General features: G+C 42.2%; 1 protein-coding gene across 2 annotated transcripts in view; it reads left to right on the top strand.

Annotated features, from left to right (window-relative positions):
* etv6 (ETS variant transcription factor 6) overlaps positions 1-23,508 on the top strand; it is a 30,570-nt gene extending 7,062 nt beyond the window's left edge. For both annotated transcript variants that reach the window (XM_085375974.1, XM_085375972.1), the window contains exons 3-8: positions 14,491-14,655; positions 17,648-17,782; positions 20,371-20,994; positions 21,132-21,274; positions 22,694-22,794; positions 22,921-23,508. In XM_085375974.1, the coding sequence (XP_085232100.1) occupies positions 14,491-14,655; positions 17,648-17,782; positions 20,371-20,994; positions 21,132-21,274; positions 22,694-22,794; positions 22,921-23,023 (1,271 nt within the window). In that variant the 3' untranslated portion in view covers positions 23,024-23,508. The remainder of the gene's footprint in view (positions 1-14,490; positions 14,656-17,647; positions 17,783-20,370; positions 20,995-21,131; positions 21,275-22,693; positions 22,795-22,920) is intronic.
* The last annotated feature ends 1,292 nt before the right edge of the window (positions 23,509-24,800 follow it).

Below are 24,800 nucleotides of genomic sequence, written 5' to 3'. Positions count from 1 at the left end.
TTTCTGCTTCTGTTTGTATCCAGCAGTATTGATCAGCCGTATCAGAGTGTGCTTTGGCTGCAAAGGCAGAAATGCTAATCTAAAAAAACAGTTTCTTTAATCTGATCATCATTTATCTCATCGTAGAATATAAACAGTTTCTTGTCACAAAATTGTAAGTCTTAGTCTGAATATGAGTTAAACAGTAAGCCCTGAAACACTGGCTGTAGCCCGGGGTCACTGTTAAACACGTGTCCTTCAGAGCAGACTGGGAACTAATCTAAAAAGAATAACTTGGACTACATCATTCGGTTGTAGCAATTAAGCTTCCAGACTGCGAGTATGCAGGATACAGTCCTGAAACTCTAAAGGTGTGTTTCTGAGGTGACGGTGGGTCCGGTTTGAGCCACAGTACTAACATGCTGACAGCCACTGCAGATGGCTCTCGTGGTCTCTGGACACCCTTTATCAGCATTTATCACTGTATCACTGAATGGTGAGGAAAGGTTATTTTGACACAAATAGAAAACGGATATCAGAACATTTTGACATGGACATGTCGTGCAGTATCGTGGATGACTCAGTCACAATTCAAAACAGGAAAAGCAGGATTCTGTTATTTGAAAAAAAGTTTTTCTCTTCAGTTTTTTTCTGATTGTAAGACTTTGCATTTATTGTGATGCTTTAAATGTAAAGTAGACTGAATGTGAACATATTTGTGAGATATGAGTCAGGCGGCTTTTTTGTGGAAGCATTAATTTTTAAAAAATCATTTGGGTGTCTTTCCTTCTCTGTTCGTATCAGTTGAAACCAGTTGAAGAGCTTCCATCTACCTTTCATGGTCAGCATTGACGCAGCCTAGTCTTTCCAGAGCCGTGACGTGAAGGGCAAGGTGAAAGTGACTAGCCGGCTTTAGTTGAACCAGCAAAGGAGAAAGTCTGATGAAATATATTTGGGAACAACTTGGTGAAGCAACTGGGTGACATTCACAGTTTTACTGGACTAGAGTTTGGTTGCATCTGCTCATTCATTGCTTACCCAATCATAGAGGGGGCGGGGTTGGAGCTGTGCCAAGAGATAGGCTAACAGTTCAAAGACTAACCCTGAATTGCTTCATTGGTGCACATGTCAATATTTAACCAGTTAGTTTTTCTCTAGCCGGTGTGAAGTTCAGGACTCTTGGCGGGGCGTTAGGCTGGGTGTCAGGCTGAAGCTGGATGAGATGCACAGGAAATTCCCTCAGCCCACTTCCTCTTTTGTATTGTTGCAGAAAAAGGAAGAACGCTCAACAGGTCCGCATTGGGTTTCCTGTCGAGTAAACTGATGGGTCACTTCACATCCGCAGACATGTGGAAGTCGAACTCTGTTTTAATCAGATGTCAAGCACAGTTGCTCACGCAGACTCAGACATCTGCAGGTCGTCTTTCATTTTTTTCTTCTGCAGTGTTTAGTTTATGTCTGCTGCTAAAGGGGATCCACTCTCCTCTCTCAGACAGCCAGCCACACGTCTTTGTCACGGCTCACAAGGTCTAAAACACCTCTGCTCGTCCTTTCTCTTCCTTGCTATATAAACACACGTGCTGGAAAACAAGTCATCCATTAACCCCCGCACTCAGAGGGAGATTTATTCTGACGGTGGGGGGGAGGAGGGGTGAAGAGGGAAGGAAGAGCGAGAAGAAGAAGAAGGAGGAGGAGGAGGAGAGAGCGGAGGAGGAGAGGGGAAAAAAAGACAGAAAGAAAAAGAATGAGGGAGGAAATTGCAGTGTGGGCAGAAATCCGCCTTCTCCATTTCCTGGGGAGGAAGTGGATTAGATCGGGGAGAGTTGCAGCCTGCTCCTCACACTAAAGAATGCTACTAGGCTCAATTTTTAACCCTTTCTGTCAGACATCACTGCAGTACACTGTAAACTTTAACACAGTGTGTTTAAATCGTTACCAAATGCAGTATGTTAAAACATCGTCTATGTCAGTGAATGAATTTTATTCATTATGAAGACATTTTTGGGCCAAAAAATGTCAAGTTGTAACTATATGCTGGCATAATATAAAAAGAAATTTATGTAAAGACACAACACACATCTGGAGTAAAACGAACTAAATAAAGGGATTTAAAAAAAAAAAAGCAATTAATATTTACTGAAGATGCACTCATGTTTGGATTTTAAAGTCTGCACAACATGTTTAATGACATGTTTTGTGACATCATACAAAGCAGTCAGGTTTAGTTTTGAAATGCTAACAGGTTTGATGTGATAAAATATGTGAATAAGCAGAATTTAAATGTAGAAAATAAAAACTATGAAAATAAAATATTTGAAAATATTTAAAGTCAAAACACTTTGAAGCTTCTTTCAGTTGGCAGGTTTGACCTAATCATAGCTTGTATATAAAAGATAGATGTGGCTATCATGATGTCATTCCTTGTTATTTGAACCACTACTTTGAAACTTAAATAGTCTTTTTTGCACCCTTGAGTGACCATATATAGATAAAAGCCTGCAGTACTGCTATTATCTAATGCTAGTAAGCTTAATTAGCAAGTCATAGGCTAATTAATGCTAAAAGTCACTCCAATAAATAAATCCACTCATTAAAACTAAAACACAAAGTTTTTGGACCGGCTGCTGGTATTGCACAGCAAGCTGTGTGATATCATATATTTCATTTAAAAGAAGTGAAAGAAGATTACTCATGGAGACAAAAAAAACCCTAAATTTTTTATATTAAGCCATAAACATTATTATTATTGAATTATTTACTCTCTTAATTTTGTGTATTTCAATTGGTGCTGTACAAACACTGACTCTTATTTGAAGCCAGTCTCAAGTGACCTTTAGAATAACTGCCATTGAGACAACAGAGCCTTAGTGATACACACACATAGTCTTTGACCAAGCTTAAAGGTGCTTTTCATTGGTTTTCTTGCTGATAATTAGATGGGAAAATCAGACCTCTCATGTCCATCTTTTCAATATACAACTTTAGCTAGGAGCTAATTAGCTTAACTTAACGCTGTAAACACAGGAAAAGTAGTTTGTTTAGATCTCAAAGTTAACAAAATCTATCAGCAACTCTAAACCTCGCTAATCAACACGCTCCATCTTGTTTGTGGTAGTAGCTTCCTGATTTATGCAAAGGTTGCCTGGTAACCACTTGTTGGCAACATGATTTCTGGAAGTTATTATACCCACCTAGCTGCCAATAAAACTCCAACCTGTGTTTTTGCGAACAAGGATGTGACTGAGCTGGTAGGTGTTTTTGTTGCCACGGACAAAATTAAGCTAGCTGTTTCCCCCATATTTCGAGTTTTTATGCTATGTTAAGATAATCTTCTACCTTTAGCTTTGAAAATGCCACACGGACATGAGAATTATACCAGTACAAAGTGTGTGATTCTCAAACCATAAAACCGTTACAATATTCCTTTTGTGGTGTTTGTGAGTTTTTTATTTTATTTTTGAAGACTTTACATACAACAACACATTACGCCTACAGGAGCTGCTTAGATTTTGAAACCCATGCCATGAAGCTCCCAGTGCACATTGTTTGTGCTGATGTTCATTTCAGAGGAAGTTTGGAGCTCTGTAGTTATTTAATTAGCAAAGCTTTGACAACTTTTATGCACCATGTGCTTCAGTATCCAGTGACCCAGGTGTATAACTTTGGTCTGGTACCTTATTGCTGTGGTTGCTAAATCCACTATAACGCTGCAGTACCACTTTCACCTGCTCCTGGGATATCTAGGAGGGGAGAAGTTTCATGAACTGACTTGTTACAGCGGGGTATCTTATTACAATGCCATGCTGAAATTCATGACGCACCCTTTCACTAATATTAGTAAAGGCAGATTGATTCGCTAGGTGCTTGATTTTGTACACCTGTGGACAAGGGACTAAAACATCTGGATTTTAAAGATTATGAGGTGTGACCCAATACTTTTACCCATATCGCATATCCTATATAGTGGCATTAGTTATAAGGAAAAAAGTTATATTGTGTACATTTCAAATCTTATCTCTAGTCTTTGCTTTTATGGAAAAAACTGGGTGAATTTGTTTATCAAAAGCCCAGCTAAAGCTTGAATAATTAACAGTGAAGTTATAACATACGAACACAAAGTTCTATGCTTTTTGAGTTGTACTTCCTGGTCTTTGATGTATTTTTCATAATTCTTCCATTCCTGGTGATCTTTGCCGTTGCTCCCTATGTCTATTCCAAATTGTCGTCCAATCAGCATTTGACCAGTGCATAACATCACTGAACAACGCTCAGTACTGCACGGAAACACGTTTGCGTTGGTTGAAACCCTGCTACAGTTTTTCAGTAAATGGTTGAAAGAGACATGCTTTGTTGGAGCATGTGTCAATTAAATGCTTGGACTTTGCTTTGAGAAGACATAAATTGAATCGATTCTTTTTTGGCTTTAAAACAAGCCATTAAAGGAATAATGCAGCAGTATTAGTCTGTCAGTAGACAAATGTGCAGCTTTAAACAGCTAGCGGAGGAGTGCCGTCAACCATCCATGTCCTTTTGTTTTCTTTAGTTTGTGTGAAAGGCAAGACAAGTTGTAAAAGAACACACACACACACACACACACACACACACACACACACACACACACACACATAATGAATCCATGCAGATGCTAACTGATGAACTAAATTTGTTTGGTTTTTAATTCAATCGCAACCCAGGCAGTATTGGCCAACATGGCGCCTACATACTCTGAGAATGACGCAAATGAAGGTCTAGTCACTGAGATAACAGTGAATTATTTAAAGGTCTGTGACACACGCCGATTATTTTTATTTATTTATTTTATTTTTTACAACAAACACTAAATACAAAAGAACTCTGGCTGCGACAGTAGAAATATCTTCCCCGATGATTAAAAAAACCCTCTATGTCCATGGAAACAAGACTGGCTGGTTTCCTTGGCGTGTGTGTGTGTGTGTGTGTGTGTGTGTGTGTGTTCGTGCTCACAGCTGGGTTTGCACTATGCGTGCTTGAAGAGTGGGTGGATGAGTGTGAGTGAATCTTGTGTCTTTGTGCAAAGCTTGCCAGAGGTAGTGTAGGTGTATACTGTGTGTGTGTGTGTGTGTGTGTGAGGGGGGACGTGTGTGTATGACTAAGTGTATGTGTTTGTGTGTGTTACCATGCATGACTGCAATCCCCCACAAGCTTCCTTTGGTCTCTCTCTCACTTTGTGGTATATTACCCATTTTACTGCTGTGGGGAAATTGGTGTCACAAAGTGTGTGTGTGTGTGTGTCTGCGTGTGCGTGCATGTGTGTTTGGTCTTTCTGAGGGGAAATTTCCTGCCCCTGGAAGCAGCTCTTGTCCTCAGGAATTTCCTGAGTGGGCAGACGGCGCTTCCTGAATAAATGTTGTTGTTGATGGTGTGTGTGTGTGTGTGTCTATGTGCGTGTTTTAACTCCTCTCTTTTCTTTTCTGAAAGGGAAACTGTTTTCACATGCCAGCGAGTGAGCTGAGCGCAGCCCCCTGCTCTTCCTGTCTGCGACACACTCCACATGGCGTTTCTAACAAGGCGATGGTGGTGGTGGGCTTTCTTTACTCGAAACATCACGAACACACATGTTTTACACACCGATTGTGTGTTAATCTCAGCTGCAAATAGCCCACGTGACTCGAATGCATTTCCTCTGGATAAATGTCCAGTTAATGAAATTCCTTCCATGTGCTTTTATTAACGCTGTGTTTGGGAGATACTTCCTGCCAAACAGGACGTGATTGGGCTCTTTTGAAATGTTGAGCATGGCCATGACCTATTGATCTTGATGACTTATGATTTTTAAAAGGAAACTTTGCAGAGTTGATATTTTAAAAAAAGAAGAAGAATTTTTTCGAATACAGACTAGTTTAGCTTATTTCCTTTATTCACCTGGATCCCAATTTTATTATACTGCACCTTAGTGGCATTTCATCCCGTCAGCTCTTCCCTAACAGCTGGCTTGCTGAGCAATGCTGGTTTTTGATACCATTAAGTTCAAGGAGCAGGTTTCTTACTGTCAGAAGAACAATTTTGGAGTCATTTTTGACCCAAAATGTATTCGACCCTTGTATTATTAGCATTTAAGTATTACTAATAGGTGAAAATAGTTAAAATCTTTTACCACATGTGACTAGACTGGGGCAAGGTGTTTATAAGAATTTTGTACTTAAACTTTGGAATTATTAAATTTTGGAACAAAAGTAATGGAAACTGTCGATTAAAAAAAATAAACCAAACAATTCCTGGAACAATTCCAGGGTTTTCTTGGCTCAAAATGTGATTTTGAGGCGTGATTATACACCTACACATGATGGGTCTGCAAAGACTTCTTGCAACTTTTATTGAAAATAACTCCGTCATCTCGTTGCTGTTTGGTCGAAGCCGCAGGGATCCAGCGGAGATGCAGCAAAGTTGTGCAAAAGAGACGCAGGTTTGCGATCCCTGATTCACATGCTTGTTCAGAGAGGGCATATGTCTGTATAGGTTCTCAGTTATCATGGTAGTCTTAATACACTTTTTTTGGAGTTGACATTTCATGTCTCAGCAAAAAGGCTAAGAGGTGAGCTGTCTCCAAAAAACTTCCATTGGCCTTCTTTTCTAGCTCTTAACACTTCAGAGAGGACCTTGTCCCTGGGGTTGAGCAGACTCCAAGGCTACAGTATTGAGTCTTATAATGGCCCCTCATGTAGTGAGTTGGCCCCTATAAACATAACCAGGCTCCTAGAAACTCACCTAGGTAGCAAGGACTACTGTTGGTGAGTCTCTAAGACTATGCAGTGAGTTCATCAGTGGAATGAGAGCCTACTTGGAAAGGCAGCCGTTGCTCGGTTATGTTTGTCACAAAGAAGAAAAGCATGCACACACCTACCAGGGAACACCCGTGTGGACATATATGCACCTTGCTTGAGGACAATAAACGCTTTCCCCCACCTTTGTGTAGTGTTGGCACAGGTTTCCTGCTTTTTGTGTTTTACCAGTACTTACAAAAAAAAAAAACCACAGTGGAGGATGGAAGCAGCAATAAACCCTAATGATTCGACAGACTTCAACTGTCACTAAAACTCATTAAGCTTTGCAGTGTGGAAAAAGACAAATTGCTCCAGATTAAATCAGTCAACATTAACGGTCACACAAAATGTAATCTGTGACTGGCCCTGTGTAGTTTGAGCTTTAACCCTCTGTCATTACTGAAACTGCTTTCAGGAGCGACAGGCTTGATGCAAACGACTCTGAGGTTTCGCAAATAGACACTGTCTCATTTTAAAAGAAGAAGGTATGCACTTTGCATTAGATATGATGACACGGATAAATCCTGCCCTCCCATTCTCCACATGCAAAGAAGAACAGGAGTAGTGTGCTTACAGGGTGTGTATGTGTTTCAGACAAGCATGAGCCTTTTGATTTAGTTAACAAACGTCTTTGAAGCTCCTGCATTTTCAAAAAAAAAAAGAAAAGAAAAGAAGGGAGAGGGGAGGGAAAAAATTGGCTTCTGAACAAAAGGAAGAGTGGCAGTTGACGCTGAATTCAGGAACTAGCCTACAAGAGCCGGCTTGCTCCTGTGCTTAACAACAAACTATCAAAAACAGGCCGTGCTACTTCCTGGCCATAAAAAGTTTAAGTGTGATTGATGATCTGTTTTATGTTTGTTTTGACTGGATGAAGTCCAGTTTTGCAGGCTTGTGCATGCCGGAGGAGGAAGCAGAGGATGAATATGAGAGGTGGTGGGGGTTGGTTCTCCTGGCTGAAAAGTAAAAGTGTGTGTGTGTGTGTGTTCGTTTGGAGGTGGATTTTTCCCTGCCGCACCCACCTGACAGGGAATTGATGTACGGTGCAGAAAGTGAGGGGGTGATGCAGTGTGTGTGTGTGTGTGTGTGTGTGAGAGAGAGAGGAGTAACTGAGAAAACGTGTCACTTCTATCCACATGTCCCTGAGTCAGGGTGTCAGGAGGTCACAACTAACCCGCCTCCTCCTTCCTCCTCCTCCACTGTCTGGAGAAAGAAAACCTTTCCTCCATTGAGATAGCAAAACCAATATCCGCCTACTTCTGCTTTGAGAGAAAAGACAAACATTTACTGAAGAACTGAGTGACTAAGGAGCTCTGAGTTTAAGAGCAAAGTCCCAGCCTTACTGATGCGGTTGTACGTTCTTTTGTTGTTTATTTAGTTATAGTTCATCCAGGTCAGGCCAAGCTGAAATTCTCAGTCTGAGAAGTGTGTGTATCAGTTGTGTATTTTTGTATATATCTAGACTGTTGAAAGTCTGGAGTTTCTGACAGAAAATAATATCTGACCTGACTTTCAGATCCTACTATGACTCAAAATATAGCATGTAAGCAATTTGGTTCCAGTTTTACAAATGAAGAGAAAGGAAACAGGTCCCTCCAAAATGTGATGACGCTCGAACATGACTAAACACATTCAGTCAGCAGCTGTTTGTTAATTGTTTGGAATGAATGCATAAAACTTTTTAGAAAACCTTGGATCAATAAATAGCAACAGTTTTTTTTTTCTTTTCTATTCTCTTTTATTTTTCCTCTAATGGAAATTTTAAGTGAAACTGATTCTGGCATTCTCATACAGAGACTTGTATCTAGCAACCAAACTAGAAACGGGGAACACAAAATGTAACACAATAATGCTCCAAATTGAATTTAATTGTCCAAATATAATAACAGAAAGTGCTTGAAAATGCTAAACTTATGCAATGGATTTTCCTAAATGTGTTGTTGTTCTGTTCTATACAGTCATACCATGAATTTAACTACAGCATGTTTGTGTGTGAATGGTATTGGAATTTGTGTCCTATTTGGCGTAAGTTGTAACATTGTAATGTTTTACAATGTTACAAAAAAAATTGCAATAAGCTCATTAATTTCTCTTGCAGTGGTAGATTGAAACAAAGTAAAGCTAGCTCTCGCTGATCTGGTGCTCTAACACAGTACTTCTCCTCAGTAGGCTTTGGGCCAGTACTATAAAGCTGTAGCATTAAGTTTGACAAAGTTAAATTCAAATTTTAAGTAGAACTCTTCACAGTGGCAACACCCTTAACTCCGGGCAACAGCACGGTTGTATTTACAGTCAGTCGCAGAAAGTTAATAGTGGTACGCTACTATTCAGAGGTTTTACACTATAAGTAAATAGTAGTTATGTTGAAGTCATGGTGCTTGAGAAAGCTTGCTAACAAAACAACAGCCATTAATGACAAAATGATAATCCTTTAAAAGACAGCTTAAGTGGCACAGCTGTGGGACAGGGGTAACAATCTGAAGCTTTTTCTTTTTAGCTAGTCAAGAAGAAAAAAAGAGACTGTTGTCAAAGTTTTTAGCCAGGTGAGAAATCCATAAGCAGGAGAGGCAGAAATGTGAGCGATGGTGAGACGCACACAGCTGATCTGTGATTCTGGACGGGACCTTTTAGCTTCGCAGCAGGACTGACCTCATTAACTCGTCTGGCTGAGAGGGGAAGCTGAGGGCTTCTGTACCGCAACAACGAAACAAGATACCAGTGATCTCATCCTCCTCTTCCCTTCATTCATCCCAAGCGCTCGTGAGTTGCCTTGGCAACTTGTGAGCTCCGTGTGTGTATGTGTGCGTAGTGAACATTAGCGGGGGCCTGAGAAACCACTGAGTGAAAATTATGTGTCATCAGAGAGGATTAGGAGCCCACGGTTTAGTCGAGGGTTTGAGATCCTGCTGCTGTCGTGCTTGAGGGTTTTACTCAGTGTAAACGCAAGCATACGCTCTCATGAAGACTGTTAACCTGAGATGCAGTCGGCAAAGGCAGGCCAGCGACAAGGGGGGCTGGAATTGATTTTCTTCCCGCAACAAAGATTCTCTGACAGAAAACAACCAAAAAGGACAAATTTATCGTCTCCAGATAGCGCGTGAAAGTATCGAAGGAACAGAATTTCAGGTTCAAAGCAGCTCTCTCCATTGCCATCCATTTTCCTTTCCACCTCTAAGTAAGCGAAGGATGTTTGTGTCTTAGCGTTTCCTGTCCTGTTTAGAATCAGTTCCTGTCTACATTACACGGATATGAGATGCACAACAAGATCCTGAAAATGAAACTTGAATGTGACTCAGAAATTATCCATGTTGAAAAAACATCAAAGTGTTCTTTTGTCAATTCAATAAGCATAGAAGACAGAAACATGAGAGACAATGATGACTGTGAATGATCTGCAGCTCGGAGAAGCTTTGGAAAACTAAACCAGAAACTGGTACAGTTAAAAACATCTCCAGTAAGACTCGATTAATGAATTGTTTGGCTCATATAAAATCCCTGCTTTGGTTATGTGAGCATTAATTTGGCAGGACCACCTTTCATTCATGTCCCAATTTTCTTATAAAGTCATTTTGGCTCAGCCTGTACTGCTCTGTTTAATACTGCTATGATACTTCTTGCCTTCTCTTTGATATACATAAGTCTTACTGTGAATTAACAACAGCTTTCATTAGTTACCTGGTCCCATTTGTGTAATCCATCAGAATCAAATAACTTGTGTTGAATGAAATCCTGACTCTATGACATGGATAATATCCCCCATAAAACCTAATGGGCATCTAAATAGGAAGTGATGACCTCAGAAATAATATGTAAATGTGGAACCAGTAGTACTTGACATCTAGGCTTTGGCTTCATCCCCAAAGGGTGGAGAACCTTTCACAGTCAGCTTGCTGAAGAGATGGCGTTGCAGCTTTAGATGTATGTTGCAGTGAGGGAATGCTGTTTGACACAGACTGGCTGTAGCTTGTTTGATTTACTTCATTTTGGTGGCACATATTTGGTGTTTCATACACTTTGCTGCTTTAGTTTGTATTATTTCTTATACATTTTTATGATATAGGTTGATTGGTGTCAAAGACCTTTATTGGCAAATAAACCTATGTATCCAGTATATATGGTGTGGAGACTCCTTCTTCATAGCTTCTCAAACTCTGTGGCATTCTGGATTTTTGCTTTTTTTGTGTTGTAAGCTGATCAGTTTGTAGGCTTCTGCTCATCCTTTGCTCTTTAGGGATTGGTTATAGATCGTTAGTCCAATTTGGATCTCGGGGAGCTTCCTGGCCGTGTACCCAAATGTTAGTTGGATCATCTCTGAGCTACTTGCTGATTGCTTTTGCTTTGTAACATGGTGCTCCATCCTGCTGTAAAATGCACACAGTTTAAAGCTTGTTACCGACTTGTTGTAAGGACCTTTTTAGTCTCACCATGACCGTACATCCTCAGAGATCAGTACAGAGCAACGCAGAGCATGCATATGACTTTAGGACTGACTATGATGTCCGGCTCTGGGAGCTCCTTCTCATTAACTGCATCGTATCTGTTTCCTGTTTGCTTGGCCTTCTTCTCTTATGTCTTTGTTTAGTCCTCTTGTTTTTGTAGTTTTATCTGCCTTATGTTTTTTTTTTCCTCGTCACCTTTTCACACACAATCCACTGCTGTTCTCTCTGCTCTTTCCTTTCTGTTTCCACTCTCCCTTTTTTTTCTCCATGCTGCTGCTGTCTGTTAATAAGCCTCCCGGCATTGCTCTCTAACCTTACCGCAGGAAGTTTCCTGTGCTGAAACAGAGCCCACGCTGGATTGCTTCCTGGCAAAGTGCGTTGTGGGATGCGTGTATTTGGGCCCCCTTCTTCCGTCTTCTCCTCCCTTCTGCTCCCTTTGCTGCTTCCTCCTTTGGGCTCTGTGCAGATGGCTGAGGCCGGCAGACCGGATCTCGGAGGGGTTTTGGCAGAGCAGCACCTCTCTCCGGCCCTGGAGAGAGCATACCACAGCCATGACCTCGTGACCTTGGCTGCACTGCTGCCCGCCTCAGCTTCACTCCTCTCACAAGCCAGCCACGAGGGACAAACTTACAGCTGGTGTATGCAATGCGGATGGCAGTCTGCTTCATTATTGATACGAAGTCCATGACATAGTATTTTAGTGGATTCTAGCTCCATCTCTGCTATGTTATCCATTACTAACAATAATTTACAGTGGGAAGATATGATAGCATTTTACATCAGCTTCAAAGGACGAAAGTGACATATTCATTGTCACACATACTTCAGGCAACAGGAAATGTAGCCTCGCTAAGATTTCTGCTGTGAGCCAAGAAGCAGCTCCTATGAAAAACGCAGAGACCAAGTAAGCAAGCATAAGAAATACAGTTTCTTATCTGCCCACCACTAGCTCCTGTGTTGGTGAAACACCTGTATCACATTCCCTGACACTTTCGTGGGATGCCCGTTGACAAGCTGAGGGTCAGAGCTTGACAGGCTGTGTGCAGTGCTTCAGATAACCTAGGGCTTCCCGGGCCTTATCTGAATACAGAGGTCTAGAAGGGAAGGCAAGAAATAGGAAGCTGACAATCTAGACAGGGTTTCATTTTATATTGATTGCTCTCTGTGAAAACTTCCTTTGTTTGACAGGCGGGGGGGAGCTAAAGTGGGGTGGGGGTGGCTGGCTGAAAGTGAGCACTAGGTTCCTATTACTTGTGTGACAATGACATTGGCGGCCCAAGATAACAGCTGTCCAACTCCCAGAGGAAGTGTTTGAGGCTGGGTGATAAGTGTGATGTAAGAAATGAGTAGTTCTGCTCTGTGTGGGTGTCGTGGATGTTCTGATCGGACAGTGTTGAAAGTCTGTGTTTGTGTGTTTCTATCCTTGTGAAAGAGAAGAGGCGAGCCTGAGTCATACAGTAACTCATTGGGTTACACCAACAGTAGAAAATGATATGAGGTGGCAGGATCTGTGTCCACTGAAATAAATATGGGTCAGTTTGTGTGCGTCCTGTTATGTGTCTTAAAAATAATCACAGAGGCTAAATCAGCCTCAGTACTCAGAAACTGGTGTTAATTTACTGTGATAACACTTGATCGAATCTCAATAACACAGCAAAGCGTATTGGCATAAGCTACAAAACCTGTGTGTTGTTTGCCTATGTAGATTATATTTATGGGAATTTGGTCAATCGGTGTATTTTCTAGAAATATTTCTAATATCTCGAGTCTGGATTTTCCTAAGACTGTTAGAGGAACAGCTTCTAAAATAGTTTCTCATGCTTCAGCTGCAGTGGTTGGTAGTCGTTTAAGTTAAACTGATCCGCTTCTTAAGGGTGATGTCATGAGCCATTTCTGGGTCCAAATGCCCTTGAAGCAAACAAGGAAGGAATGGGCAGCGAGAGAATTTATGAGGCTTAGCGGTGGAAGTTAGCAGTACTGACAAACATTTGTAAAAGCATTAAGTAACCTATAACATGAAATAGTTCAATTTCAGTATATATTTGTTTTATCATTTCGCTAGCCAGCGTATTATCCTTACTTAGGTGGTTTAAAAAAAGCAAATTTCCATATAATTTAATTCTTACAGTAAAATTCAGACTTAATGAAAACATTTGAGCAAGAGGCGGTTTGCTTTTTAATTCAGTCTCTTCTTGAGCTTTTTGAAGATCGCTATGCTTTGAGTTAATGTATCATCCTTAGCTTTGAATTTAGCAATGGTAGTTTCTGCTTGTAGCTGGAAGCATACATCTGTATTGCATTCTAGGTAAGCGAAGTAAGTCCTACAACATCACAAACTACAGAAATATTCATCCTTTCTGTATAGTCTCACCTTTATTTTCATCGGGATTCTTTGTTTAGCGATCTAAAGGCTAAGTTTCAACCACAAGAAAAGCTCCCAGCAGATGTTTAGCTCCAGTAAAGTTAGCGCTACCTCTGCAGCAGCTATGATGTTAAAAATCAAATAACTCTGTACGGCTTTCAAGTGAGGCCGAGCTTTCGGTCAGATATTTTACATTTTTGCAGTCTTCTCTCATCTTTCTTCATCGGTAAAGATGCAGATGTTTTCCTCCTCTTCCCCCAGCAGTGAAAGAAACATTTGCAAGCGAGGAGGAAGAAAAACAGATACTGCCGTTCCTGTTTCGCCTGCTCTTTTCCCTCCATGTGCCCTTGTCCTTTTATACACAAACTAATAAACTGTCTGTCCTCTGATGCGCCTGTCTGGAGTTCGGAGAGCAAAGAGCAGGACAGATCAGAACAGATCAAATAAAATAAGTCTGACAGTCTTTCTGCTCTTCCCTTCCTACCTTTTTTCCCATCCCTGAGTCATTCTGTATTCTCCCCCTTAACCTATCATCTTCTAATCTTTTATTCTAACCTCCTCTCCCTTTCTGATGGTCTCCTCCTTCATCTTTTTTTCTTTATCTCTACTGCCGTTCCCGTAATCACTCCCTCCTTTTGGCTTTTATCTCCATTTCCTCAATATCCTTTTTAGTGCCTCTGCCTCCTTCCTTCCTATCCCCCTCCTTCCCCTCCTCCTTTCCTCCCTAACCCTGTCTCCCCTTCCCCCCTCCTTTCCTTCCTGCCTTTCCTACTTTCTTCCCCCCACCCTCACCACCACCAGCACCATCACCACCCACATCCTTATGCTGCTTCTTCACTGAACTCATCTTTGTTTTCTTCCGTCCATTTTATTTCTTCTTTACCTAATCCTTTCTTTTTCTTTCCACCTCCAGGTCTGCAGCCAGTCTTTTGGAGCAGGGACGACGTGGCCCAGTGGCTACGATGGGCTGAGAAGGAGTTTGCCCTGCGCCCGATCACCAGCGGTTCTTTCCAGATGAATGGCAAAGCCCTGCTGCTGCTTACCAAGGAGGACTTCCGCTACCGATCCCCTCCCTCTGGTACCTCTCTTTCTACACGCTTTTATTTCTTTTTTCCGTTTTGAGGTGCAGTCTAAGCTCGGAAAACTGGAAACATCAGTGAAATGTTTAACAAATGAGTCACTTAGATGGATTCCATTAGATATTTGTGTGCTCCAACTAGAGCAGGACTCACTCTGGAAACAGGGATTGGGAAGAAAGAGCGATCTTAGACGAAAAACATGAGACTATTCTTTCGTTAGACAAAAATACTGACACAAAATAGGAAAAATGACTACAAACAAGCAGTCAATGAACATGCTGAAGTGTAGTTTTGCAGTGTTTGGCTCGACTGACCCTGGTTTGCCATTCAAACCGGCAGTAAAGATAATTGTATATGAAAAGTGATGCTACTGCATAGATCATTACATCCTTTTAAGAAAATCACCTAAGAGGACGCTTTGAGAGCACGTCCTCTGCCAAGGTCGATGCCCTATTTCACACAGGGAAGTAGAAGAGGGTTGTTCCACATCTCCTCCAGGGTTCACGAAATTCAGCCTGCTAGTTTTTGCGTAATCCTGGCGACAAACACGCAGACAAACAAAGCTCTCGTGTTGGCAGAGGAATAAAGTCAGCTGGAGCAGGGGATGAATGGTAGCAGGGCGAGGTGACAGTGGAGGGAGGCAGCTGTTACAGCAAAGCTGCTGAAGGGGGAGGAAGTAGGAGACGGTTGATCAGGAAGTACAAGGCAACCTCAACTGTCACCCCGGCAACGCCAGCGGCCAGGCGCATAAAAATAAAACAACAGTAAGTGTTTTCCCCTGACAGAGTTGGAGATTTTACTCAATCGCTCAAGGATGAAGTACGGGATGTGTGATTTGGGTCAGGATGATGAGCAGGCTTGCAATGCAAAAGATATTGTGGATAATATTTAAAGTAATTCATTCGTTACATTAATAAATACTTAATTAGGTAATTTATGTGGACAAATATAAAAGATTCATTTATTAATTTTAATTTAGTTTGTTCTTTTTCTACATTTTTTCTTTCCCTTGGGTTTTTTGGGGATCTGTATATCAGTGGGTTTGGTCCACTCTGTATAAATTATACTATTGATCACCTGAGTCACGTCTAAATAAGCTGGTTTAAGTAACAGTTGCTCTGTTCAGAATATATACATCCCCCTTTTCCTTTTAAAGGATACTGAATGTTGTCAGTGGCTCTGGTTATAGAGGGATGAGAACCAGCTGACAGCTGCTGTCGGGCTCGTATCAGGATGTTTCAGCACTATGCAAAATGTTCACATCCTGTCGAGAAATCGAGGTCTGGGAAATACGTGGAAAATAAGATTCATCATCATTACAGGTTTTGCATTTTTTTTCTTCCTTTTCTTATGTGACGCTGTGATCGTGGTGTTGGATGGTTTCAGGAGCTACACACACACACACACACACACACACACACACACACAGCGATAAGACTGATCATATTTCTGTACAAGTGGTTGTTCAGTCGTGCTCTCACTGTAAACGTCAGTTTAGGGAACAGAGCACATTTTTTGGCTAGTGAAGTATCCATTTCCTCCTTCGCGTGACTATAAGGGTGCTGTTCCCATCAGTCCCTGCTCTCTGCGTATTTCTCTTTTGTAGACGCTCTAAGAATAGAACATTAAAATAATAGCCTGAGTTTTTTTTCCTGGAATGTTAGAACCTGTTACGATTGCAGTGACATGTTTGGACTTGAAAACACCTATTGGGAAACCTGAAACAGTAAAGATAGTTCTCCAGGATTCCAATGTAAGATGGCAAGACAGTTGGGCAATTTCTAGTTGGCTTTTTGGGATGATTTTGTTATTTTAATGGTTTAATGAACTGCCTTTTATGCAGTTTAAACCACAAATAGGCGATTTCCTCGCACATCTCTGCAGAAATATGTGCAATCACCAGTTGTAATGGTACCAAATGTCATCACGTACCCCTAACACTTTTTGCAGTTTCTTTAGTTTGCTGGTATTTGTCATTCATCGTGTACAGTTTGTAGTTTTCAGACAGAATCCAAAGCTGTGGTTTTAAAGCAGCATATTAAATACAGAATCAAAGCAAACACCAGGAAGCAGGAATTTTCCCCACGGTGTAAGTCGGTGCCACAGAACCAGAAAGTGAGAACTGAAAGGGGTGTGTGTGTGTGTGTGTGTTTGTTTGTGCATGTGTGTTTGCCATCACTTCCTTTATGAGAATCATTTCCTCGTTCTCAAAGCCTTTGAGATAGTGTGTGTGTGTGGAGGCAGTCCTCTGCTAGAATCACATCCACTGTACCTGTGCTCATTTGTTAACAGTGTAAATATTTTGGGAGCGGAGCTGTTGCCGTCGGTGTTCGGACAAGAAAAACAGCTGTAAATCATTCAGTGAACTTCCTGCTCGAGCTTTGTGCCTGGTGTCGCCACTGCAATATAACCACTTAAAGGAGGACACCGGGGTCATATAGACTCATGGCTCATTTACTTTTGTCAACACATACGGTAGTTGTCGTTATCTCCTAGATGTCCTGACGCTTTAAGCACTGTAGGTATTTGGATTTGTCGAGCGCATTTTCTTGTTTAACAAATCCAAACTGCTCCCAGAGAGTTTCTCTTGTGAAACTAAATGTGCTTCTCATTTGACTAAGCTAATAACTGCATTGTAATGTTTTATCTGCACTGTGGAAGAAAAAATACTTCTGTAAGAGGAAACTGACTGGGTAGGGTCACCCGATAGGGAACTTACAATTCTATACCCTCTGGGTCATCGGGGTACGGTGTTGAATATCGAGGAAAACGTTTTTCTAGGAACAAACAAAGTGCTAGGCTGCTGTATCGTAGAAGCACCTCTCTAAATTTATTCCATTATTGCTCAAGTTCCACACTGCCTGGAAAGCAGAGAGGAGAAGAAGAAGTGGAACTTGAGTCTGTGATGCCAATGCTAATTTGGCCTATTATGCAGGGGTAAAACGGCTACCAGGAGACGCATGGTAACCTCTGACCTTTGCATCTCTGCAGGGGATGTCCTGTATGAGCTGCTGCAACATATCCTGAAGCAGAGGAAGTCTCATGTGTTTTATCCGTCTGCTTACTTCCCTGGGAACTCCTTCCATTCGCTGCCTGAAAGCGCTGTGCAGCACCTGAAGCTCGAAGGTCAGTCCAGTAAACACTCCCCCGCCCCCTGTTCATGCATACATCACATGCATTTGAAAAGTTAAAAAAAACCAAAACAATAATGCATTCTCATTACAGCAGCTTGTCTGCATTACCTTTTTTTTTTTTTTGCTAATAGTAAGCAAATTTATTTAGAGTGCGCTTAAATAACATAATTCCAATACGGAGCTGGTGTGCTGCATTTTCAGAGTTTTATTGTATAAAGATGTCAGATGTCATGATAGATGGTGATGCTTGTGCCCAAACGGTCATGTGATATGAAAAATTAGAAAATATGATGGAATGCATAAATAACTAGCTGCTGAAATGTCCAATTAACTTAAAACAATTCATGCATGTACAATTTATGTACATGTTTTATATAAATAAATGATTTCCGAGCACCCTTACAGTCATTGTCAGTGCCACGAGTAGAAGTATAAACTCTTATCCAATTCAGAGTTGTGGTGCGGCTGGACTATCCTGCTTGTCTGAGCGCTGGTGTGCGCTCTTGCCAGTCTGTAGCAGGTCTAACGCAGAGAGAATATTCATGCTCACATTCACACCTGTGAAAAGTTTAGAATCACAGTCACTCTAACATGCATGTCTAATACCCAGAGAGAAACATAAATATACTCATTCATTTGCTCTTTAAAGCTTAAAATAGTGCCGATACTATTAACAATTACACCGTACAATAAATATGACAACTAATGTTTAAACTGTTCCCAAAAATTTCTGTCCCCTGTCAGACACTTTGTTTCATGTTTGGGTAATAACACAAAAACGTTGCGATCCACAGCAGCTACATTACCACTGTAGTTAATGCGAGCCCAATTTGTCACAACAGCATCTTAACAAACTCTTAACACAACTACAAGCTGAGATTTTTAAATGATGTTTATCCCGATAAAGGCTGAAATAATATATGTTAATGTAAAATTGTCTTTACACTAATTTAGGAAAAGGTGGCTTCGTAGACTTAGCTGCCACAATAAGAACGAATAGTTACAATGAAACTGTGATTGTAACTCATTTGTTTTGCTGTGATAACGAATCAAACATAAACTGAACTAACAGTTGTACTTTTCACATCTTCGTTGACACTGAGTAATCACTCTGTGTGGGCTGGATAGAGCAGATGAACTCTTAAACCAAGTAACTGAGATAAGACCTTCTTTAACAGCAACAACCACTTTCGAAGTTTCGAATGAAGCTGCTCATGAGAGTCAAACAAAGATCGTTGTGCCATTGTTTGACTTTTTAAGAAATAAAGTGCATATTATCTTAAAATAGTAACAGTTTGTTGGAAACAGCGCTGACATTATTATAAGTAATGCATCTTTGTCTCCATAATAAATCATATTTCTGTGTATCAGGCTACATAAACCCACGTCATTAGACCAATAACACAATTATTGCAAAAAGTTTTTTCCTTAAAAAGGCAACACTGTGAAACCGAACAAAACAAGACTGAATCTGAATGAAAATATCTTAGAATTGTTCTGCTACAGATTACGTCTGCCGTTGTCCTCTATGACGCACCGGCGCTTTTACTCGACACCCTGCTTTGTTGAAAACAAGGAAGTAATAATCATGTTCGAGTGGATACCTGAGACTGTTTTCTGGCTCTGATCTGAGGAAATGTGACACACCAACAATGAGATGGAGCCGTAACTTCAAATGTTGACAGTAAAACCTGCTCTACAAGGAAATGCAGCTTTATTTAAACAATAAAGCACACCGAACGCTACAGGCAGACTGCTTTCTGCAGCTGCCTTCCTTGTCTCAGGTTCCACCGCAGATATTTGAAAATCAGAGCAAAATTCAAAGAACAACAGGAGTATGAGTTGTGGCAATTTTTTGCCCAAAATGCCTCAAAAATAAAAACACTAGGCATGCTCATCCAAAAAGTAGAATATTAGTGACACCTAGTGTTTTTGTTTTCGGACTTGTGTGACGCTCGTGATCAGCACCTTGTAGCTGGCTCGCTGTGGTGATAAATCACAGCAGCAGGAAACAAGTTACATGACTATAAAAATATGAAAAGAATTTCGTGCTTTGCAATCTAAACGTTCTCTTCATACTGCTGTTTGTTTCCGGTGAAAGCCAAGCTGGGCATGCACACGAACAATAGCATCAGAACATTCACATTTTAATATAAGCCAACATCACGGCCCTTAAGTCAGTACAAGTTATGAAAGATTTTAATATTGATAGTGAGTTGAGACTCTGAGAGGGATGCTGTCGTCTTTGAGACCAGATTTAGTCCAAGTGTCACCTTCTGTGTTGTATGTCTCTCTGCTCAGTGACTGCTGGCCTCAAATAAAGAGCAGTGTTTAGTTTGGTGCTGGCACACCTGTAAGGTAAACACTGGGAGTCATATAAACCTGCTGGCTCTAGGGAAATGAAAGATTTGGTGTTGAGATTCAGATTCTTGATTGTTCTTCTTTGTGTAAATTAATCGAGCAACATGTAGAATATCCAAAATAGAATTTCCTGCCGTATGCTGATCAATTTCCAGCTTACGTTCTAGGAGACTGTTCTGGGTTTACACATTTATTACACTCTGTAAACTGTGCTCTCAGAAACGGTACGACGGGGACCACGTGGTACAGAACCCATCCCCCAGCATCCACCAACCATCGAACTGCGGCACCGCTCCCGCTCGCCGCACCACCCGGCCCCGCGACGATCACCCACCGAGCCGAACCACCCTCGCCCCGCCAATGAGGACTCCCTGCAAACCTTCTCCCAGCTGCCCGACAGCAATCACCACCTGCCGGAGGAAATGTACCCGTTGTCGGTGTCCCCGGCTGCACCCAACGGGCGCTGCGCTACACCCAGAGAAGCCCCCTGTCCAGGCAGCCCTGGGGGCCAGGAGGCAGGCCCTCCTCGCGTTATCCAACTCATGCCCAGCGCCATCATGAACCCTTTGCTCCTCAGTCCAAGCAGGAGTGGCGGGGCTGCTGGCATGGACTTCAGGCACAACCGCGGGGGACCCCTGTCTCAGGTGACGCTGGAGAACGGCCGTGAGGGGAAAGTCCACGGACACCATCATCAGCTAGCCCAGCAGCACCAACAGCAGCATCAGCAGCAACAACAGCAGCAGTTACTACAGCAGCAGCAGGAGGAGGCGCTCTACAGGAACCACGTCATCATGCCCGTGTCTCCTCCAGAGGAGCAGCAGATGCCCATCGGGCGGATAGCAGGTAAGATTTAGCGGCGACGGAGCCGAGCATCAAAGCTGCGTGAGGCGGCATCTGTGGCAGAAACCTTGCATGGGAACTTTTTCAGAGAATCTGCTGATAGCGGCTCACTCTGTCTTTTCCCTGTTGGGTTCTGGCAGACTGCAGGCTGCTGTGGGACTACGTCTACCAGCTCCTTTCAGACAGCAGGTACGAGAACTACATCCGCTGGGAGGATCCGGAGAGCAAAGTCTTCCGCATCATGGACCCCAACGGCCTGGCCAGGCTCTGGGGGAATCACAAGGTACATACACACACGGGCTCTAGGTGTTCAGTGGTTATGTGCAGTGCATATAAAAGAGCAGCACAACAGAAGGGACTTTTTATCGTCATTCCTACAACCATAAAGCTGCACTAACTCATTTATTCTTATAAAACATCAGGACAGAGACTTGATTAACTAAGCACCTTAATCACTGAATAGTGAACTTTTGTTTTTTGGGGTTTTTTCCGACAATTTTGTCGACTTGTTTCAGTTTTATAGTCCTAACAAATGTTTCCTGGCACAACAGATGCTTCTTTTCATCACTCTGGTAGAAATGCTGATAGGATGTAAAGTTGAGTGAAATACAGCAGCTCAGTGTAAACACAGACACACTGATGGATTTAGTGTTTCATCTGTCTTAGCTGTAAGGACACTACCTGTGTGTTAGCCAGGCTTTGTGATGAATTAAATCGGTGATGTCAGTGTCAGTGATTCGGTCGAGTTATGCCGAGAGAGCCAATCTCTCCACGGTGTCCTGGATCTCATCTATGGTGTCCTCCTAGTAGGACATGTCTTAAACACCCCACCTGGAAGTGTTCAGGAACCACCTCAGCTGGCTCCCTTCGAAGGGGAGGAGTAGAGGAACTAGTCCGAGAAAGATCATTTCCTCTGTGATCTTCTTCCAGTCAGAGTGGCAGGAATGTAGCTCAACCTGTAACTCAACAACTTCCCTTTCACGCTCAACTGTCTCTTCACCACAGTAAGTGATGCAGACGCAGCGCTAGAGTCGTGCAGCTTGTGCTTTTATGTGCTGAGTGAAAACACAACATTAGAAGAATAACACCAGTATTTGTGATAAAACACTACTTTAGTTTTGTTAATTTTGGCCAACAATTAAGATGAATTTGTGCTTTAGCAGATGTGATCCTGCTGTAGAGCGCCCCAGCTCTGCAGTGCAGGACAAGCTTTTAGCTAATGGAAGACCGGTTAGCAACACGTGTCTAAATGTTAGCTCCAAAGAGCAGGTGCCGTCGCACAAAGACAAACATGGTGACTGAAAATGTTCCAAAAACATTTTGAGCTCTGACACTGAAACCACAACTACGTGAAGCGTCAAAGGTTTTGTGCATACAAAAAAGACCTTTTGATGGCTTGATTTTCTGGATGATGGGGATTCCAGTGCCCCTCAGGTGTATGTTGTTTGTTTGGCCTCTTGTTTGGTTGTGTATCTCCTACCTCCTCCTGCCTGCTGGTTGTGTAAATTAATAATTATTTGCTGAAACATTAAGCACGCTATACAGCAAACAGGATCTTGCTGTATAGGTCTTTTCAGCTTTTGTGGACTTTTACTGACACCAAGTGGCCAAAATAAATGTTGCTCTTAAATTAAGGTCAGGTCCCCTCACTGTCACACTGACAGCGTTGCTCATGACGCTCCTGCTGTTTTAACTCTTACAGAACAGGACCAATATGACGTACGAGAAGATGTCGCGAGCACTGAGACACTACTACAAACTGAACATTATCAGGAAAGAGCCTGGCCAAAGGCTTCTGTTCAGGTACATCATCTTCTTTTCAAACTTGTCTCGCTGCTCCAAACCGTTATTTACTTTTTGAGTCATCAATAAAACAAAAGAAAACAGGATTTTGAATAATTTGCTGAACTTGCCTCGTCTGTGCCACAGATTCATGAAAACCCCTGACGAGATAATGAACGGACAGACGGACAGGCTGGAGCACCTGGAGTCCGACACAGACGAACAAATCTACATCAAGGAGGAATGCTGAGGAACTCTGGGAAAGCGAGTCCATAAACTGCTTACTACTACTACTACTTCTACTATTACTACTACTACAGCCGCTGATGCCTTTCAGAAGCAGCTCGAAAAATCAACATTGAAATTAAAGCGTGCACAGGTGTTCAGTGGTGTCATTCCTACAGGGAGAGGCATGAAATGCAGTCTTTCCTGACATGGCCTTAGGATGATATTAACCTGGGGAAAAAAAGAAAAAAAAAAAAAACAGCATCGGGTGTTTTCGGATCTTTCGGACGGACTGAACTGAAAGGTCTCTCTTTTAAGTGTTTCCTTCTCTTTCCGAGCTGCAAAAGCCAATCACTTTGTGCTTATGTCACTGTTTGATCGTTTTTGTCTCCTCACATGCATTATACAAAGGAATTTTGCTGTTTCTAAAAAACAAAAAGAAAAAAAGAATGAAAGAAAGAAATTTGTGTGTGAGTGTGTGTGTGTGTGTGTGTGACCGGAATGTTTTCACCATGGAATAAACAACTTTTTGATCAGAGATGTGCTCTATGTGATTTCTCTCGGGGTGTGTTTGTAAGTGGAGTGCATCACATATCCACATGATGGCAGTAGTGGACAACTTTTGCTGGCGGAAGCCTCGGCATGTGGATGGATGTCTGCAGCAGATCAACACTTCAGTGAGTGGAACAGACGCCCGAAGGCTGTTTTCTGTGTTTTTAAGTGCACAAGGTTAAATAGGGGACGGACAGGTGGCACGTGCCTGAGAATCTCTAGCTTTTCATTGGCGTTATTGATGACCTGGCCCGGGTGTGTAGTAACGAAAGCAACCAATCCCTGATTAGTCATCATTTATAGTTTCTGCTTCACTCCTTGAACTACTTTTGGATCACACTCTCACATTCTTCTCGCTTTCTGTCTCCTAACATATAATTGCAGCAGCTTTGAGCCTCGCCTTTATGAATTATGAAACACGCGTGTTGTGGGTTCCCCACATTTGTGTTATTGTTTTCAGCTTTAAAAATACCATTTTAAATGATCACCCATTCTTTTGTGACGTTTACGTCAATAGCGGTAATCCGATTACTGTAACGCTACCAGCAGAGGTAGCGGATGCGCGCCGTGCGCTCTGGAGTCTCCATAAAAGTTAGTGCGCACGGAGCGGAGCTGTCAGATTGCGAGGAGACGCGGCTGAGCAAAGACTGTGGGCTGACGTGACTAATGGGATCCACCTCACTCCATCTGAAGAGTGCGAGCTGATATCACGGGTGATTATCACCCGTCTAATGCGCACAACAGGACCCATTTGAACCTAATAAGACAGCTGTGCAGGCTTTCGTCGGGTTTGTGGACTATCGGGATTAAAACAAAGGGTTTGGATTCAGGAGACTCACCTCTGTGGTGGATGAGGTGCCATCACCGCTCTTTTAAAAAGACGAATAATCGAAAGCAATAAGCCTGTTCGAGTTCATCCGGAGGGGCAAGACAAGCCACCACTCCAGTCTTTTTTTTTTCTTTCTTTTTTTTTTTGGTTTGTTTTTTTTCCCCCAGGACGCAAATGTCTCCAGAGCACAGGGACGTCACTGGATTGTAACACCAGCAGCCTCGCCGATGGTTTAATAGGGCGTTAAAGTGCGGGAAGGGAGTGGGACAACTACAGGTAAGAGCCATGCAAGCCGTCATTCACGGCCCTGGGTGGGTGGCGGGAAGACTCGCCGATCAGCGCGTAAAAACCACTCAAGTGTCGCATTTGTCCAATCGAGCCTCTCCCCATTAAAAATAGTCATATTTGCATTGCCCCCCTA

The sequence above is a fragment of the Diplotaxodon limnothrissa genome, linkage group LG17, assembly GCF_057381915.1.
Source record: "Diplotaxodon limnothrissa isolate DT_005_m linkage group LG17, D_limnothrissa_male_GT1.1, whole genome shotgun sequence".
Taxonomy (NCBI): Eukaryota; Metazoa; Chordata; class Actinopteri; order Cichliformes; family Cichlidae; genus Diplotaxodon; species Diplotaxodon limnothrissa.
This window is presented reverse-complemented; position numbering and strand designations above follow the sequence as displayed.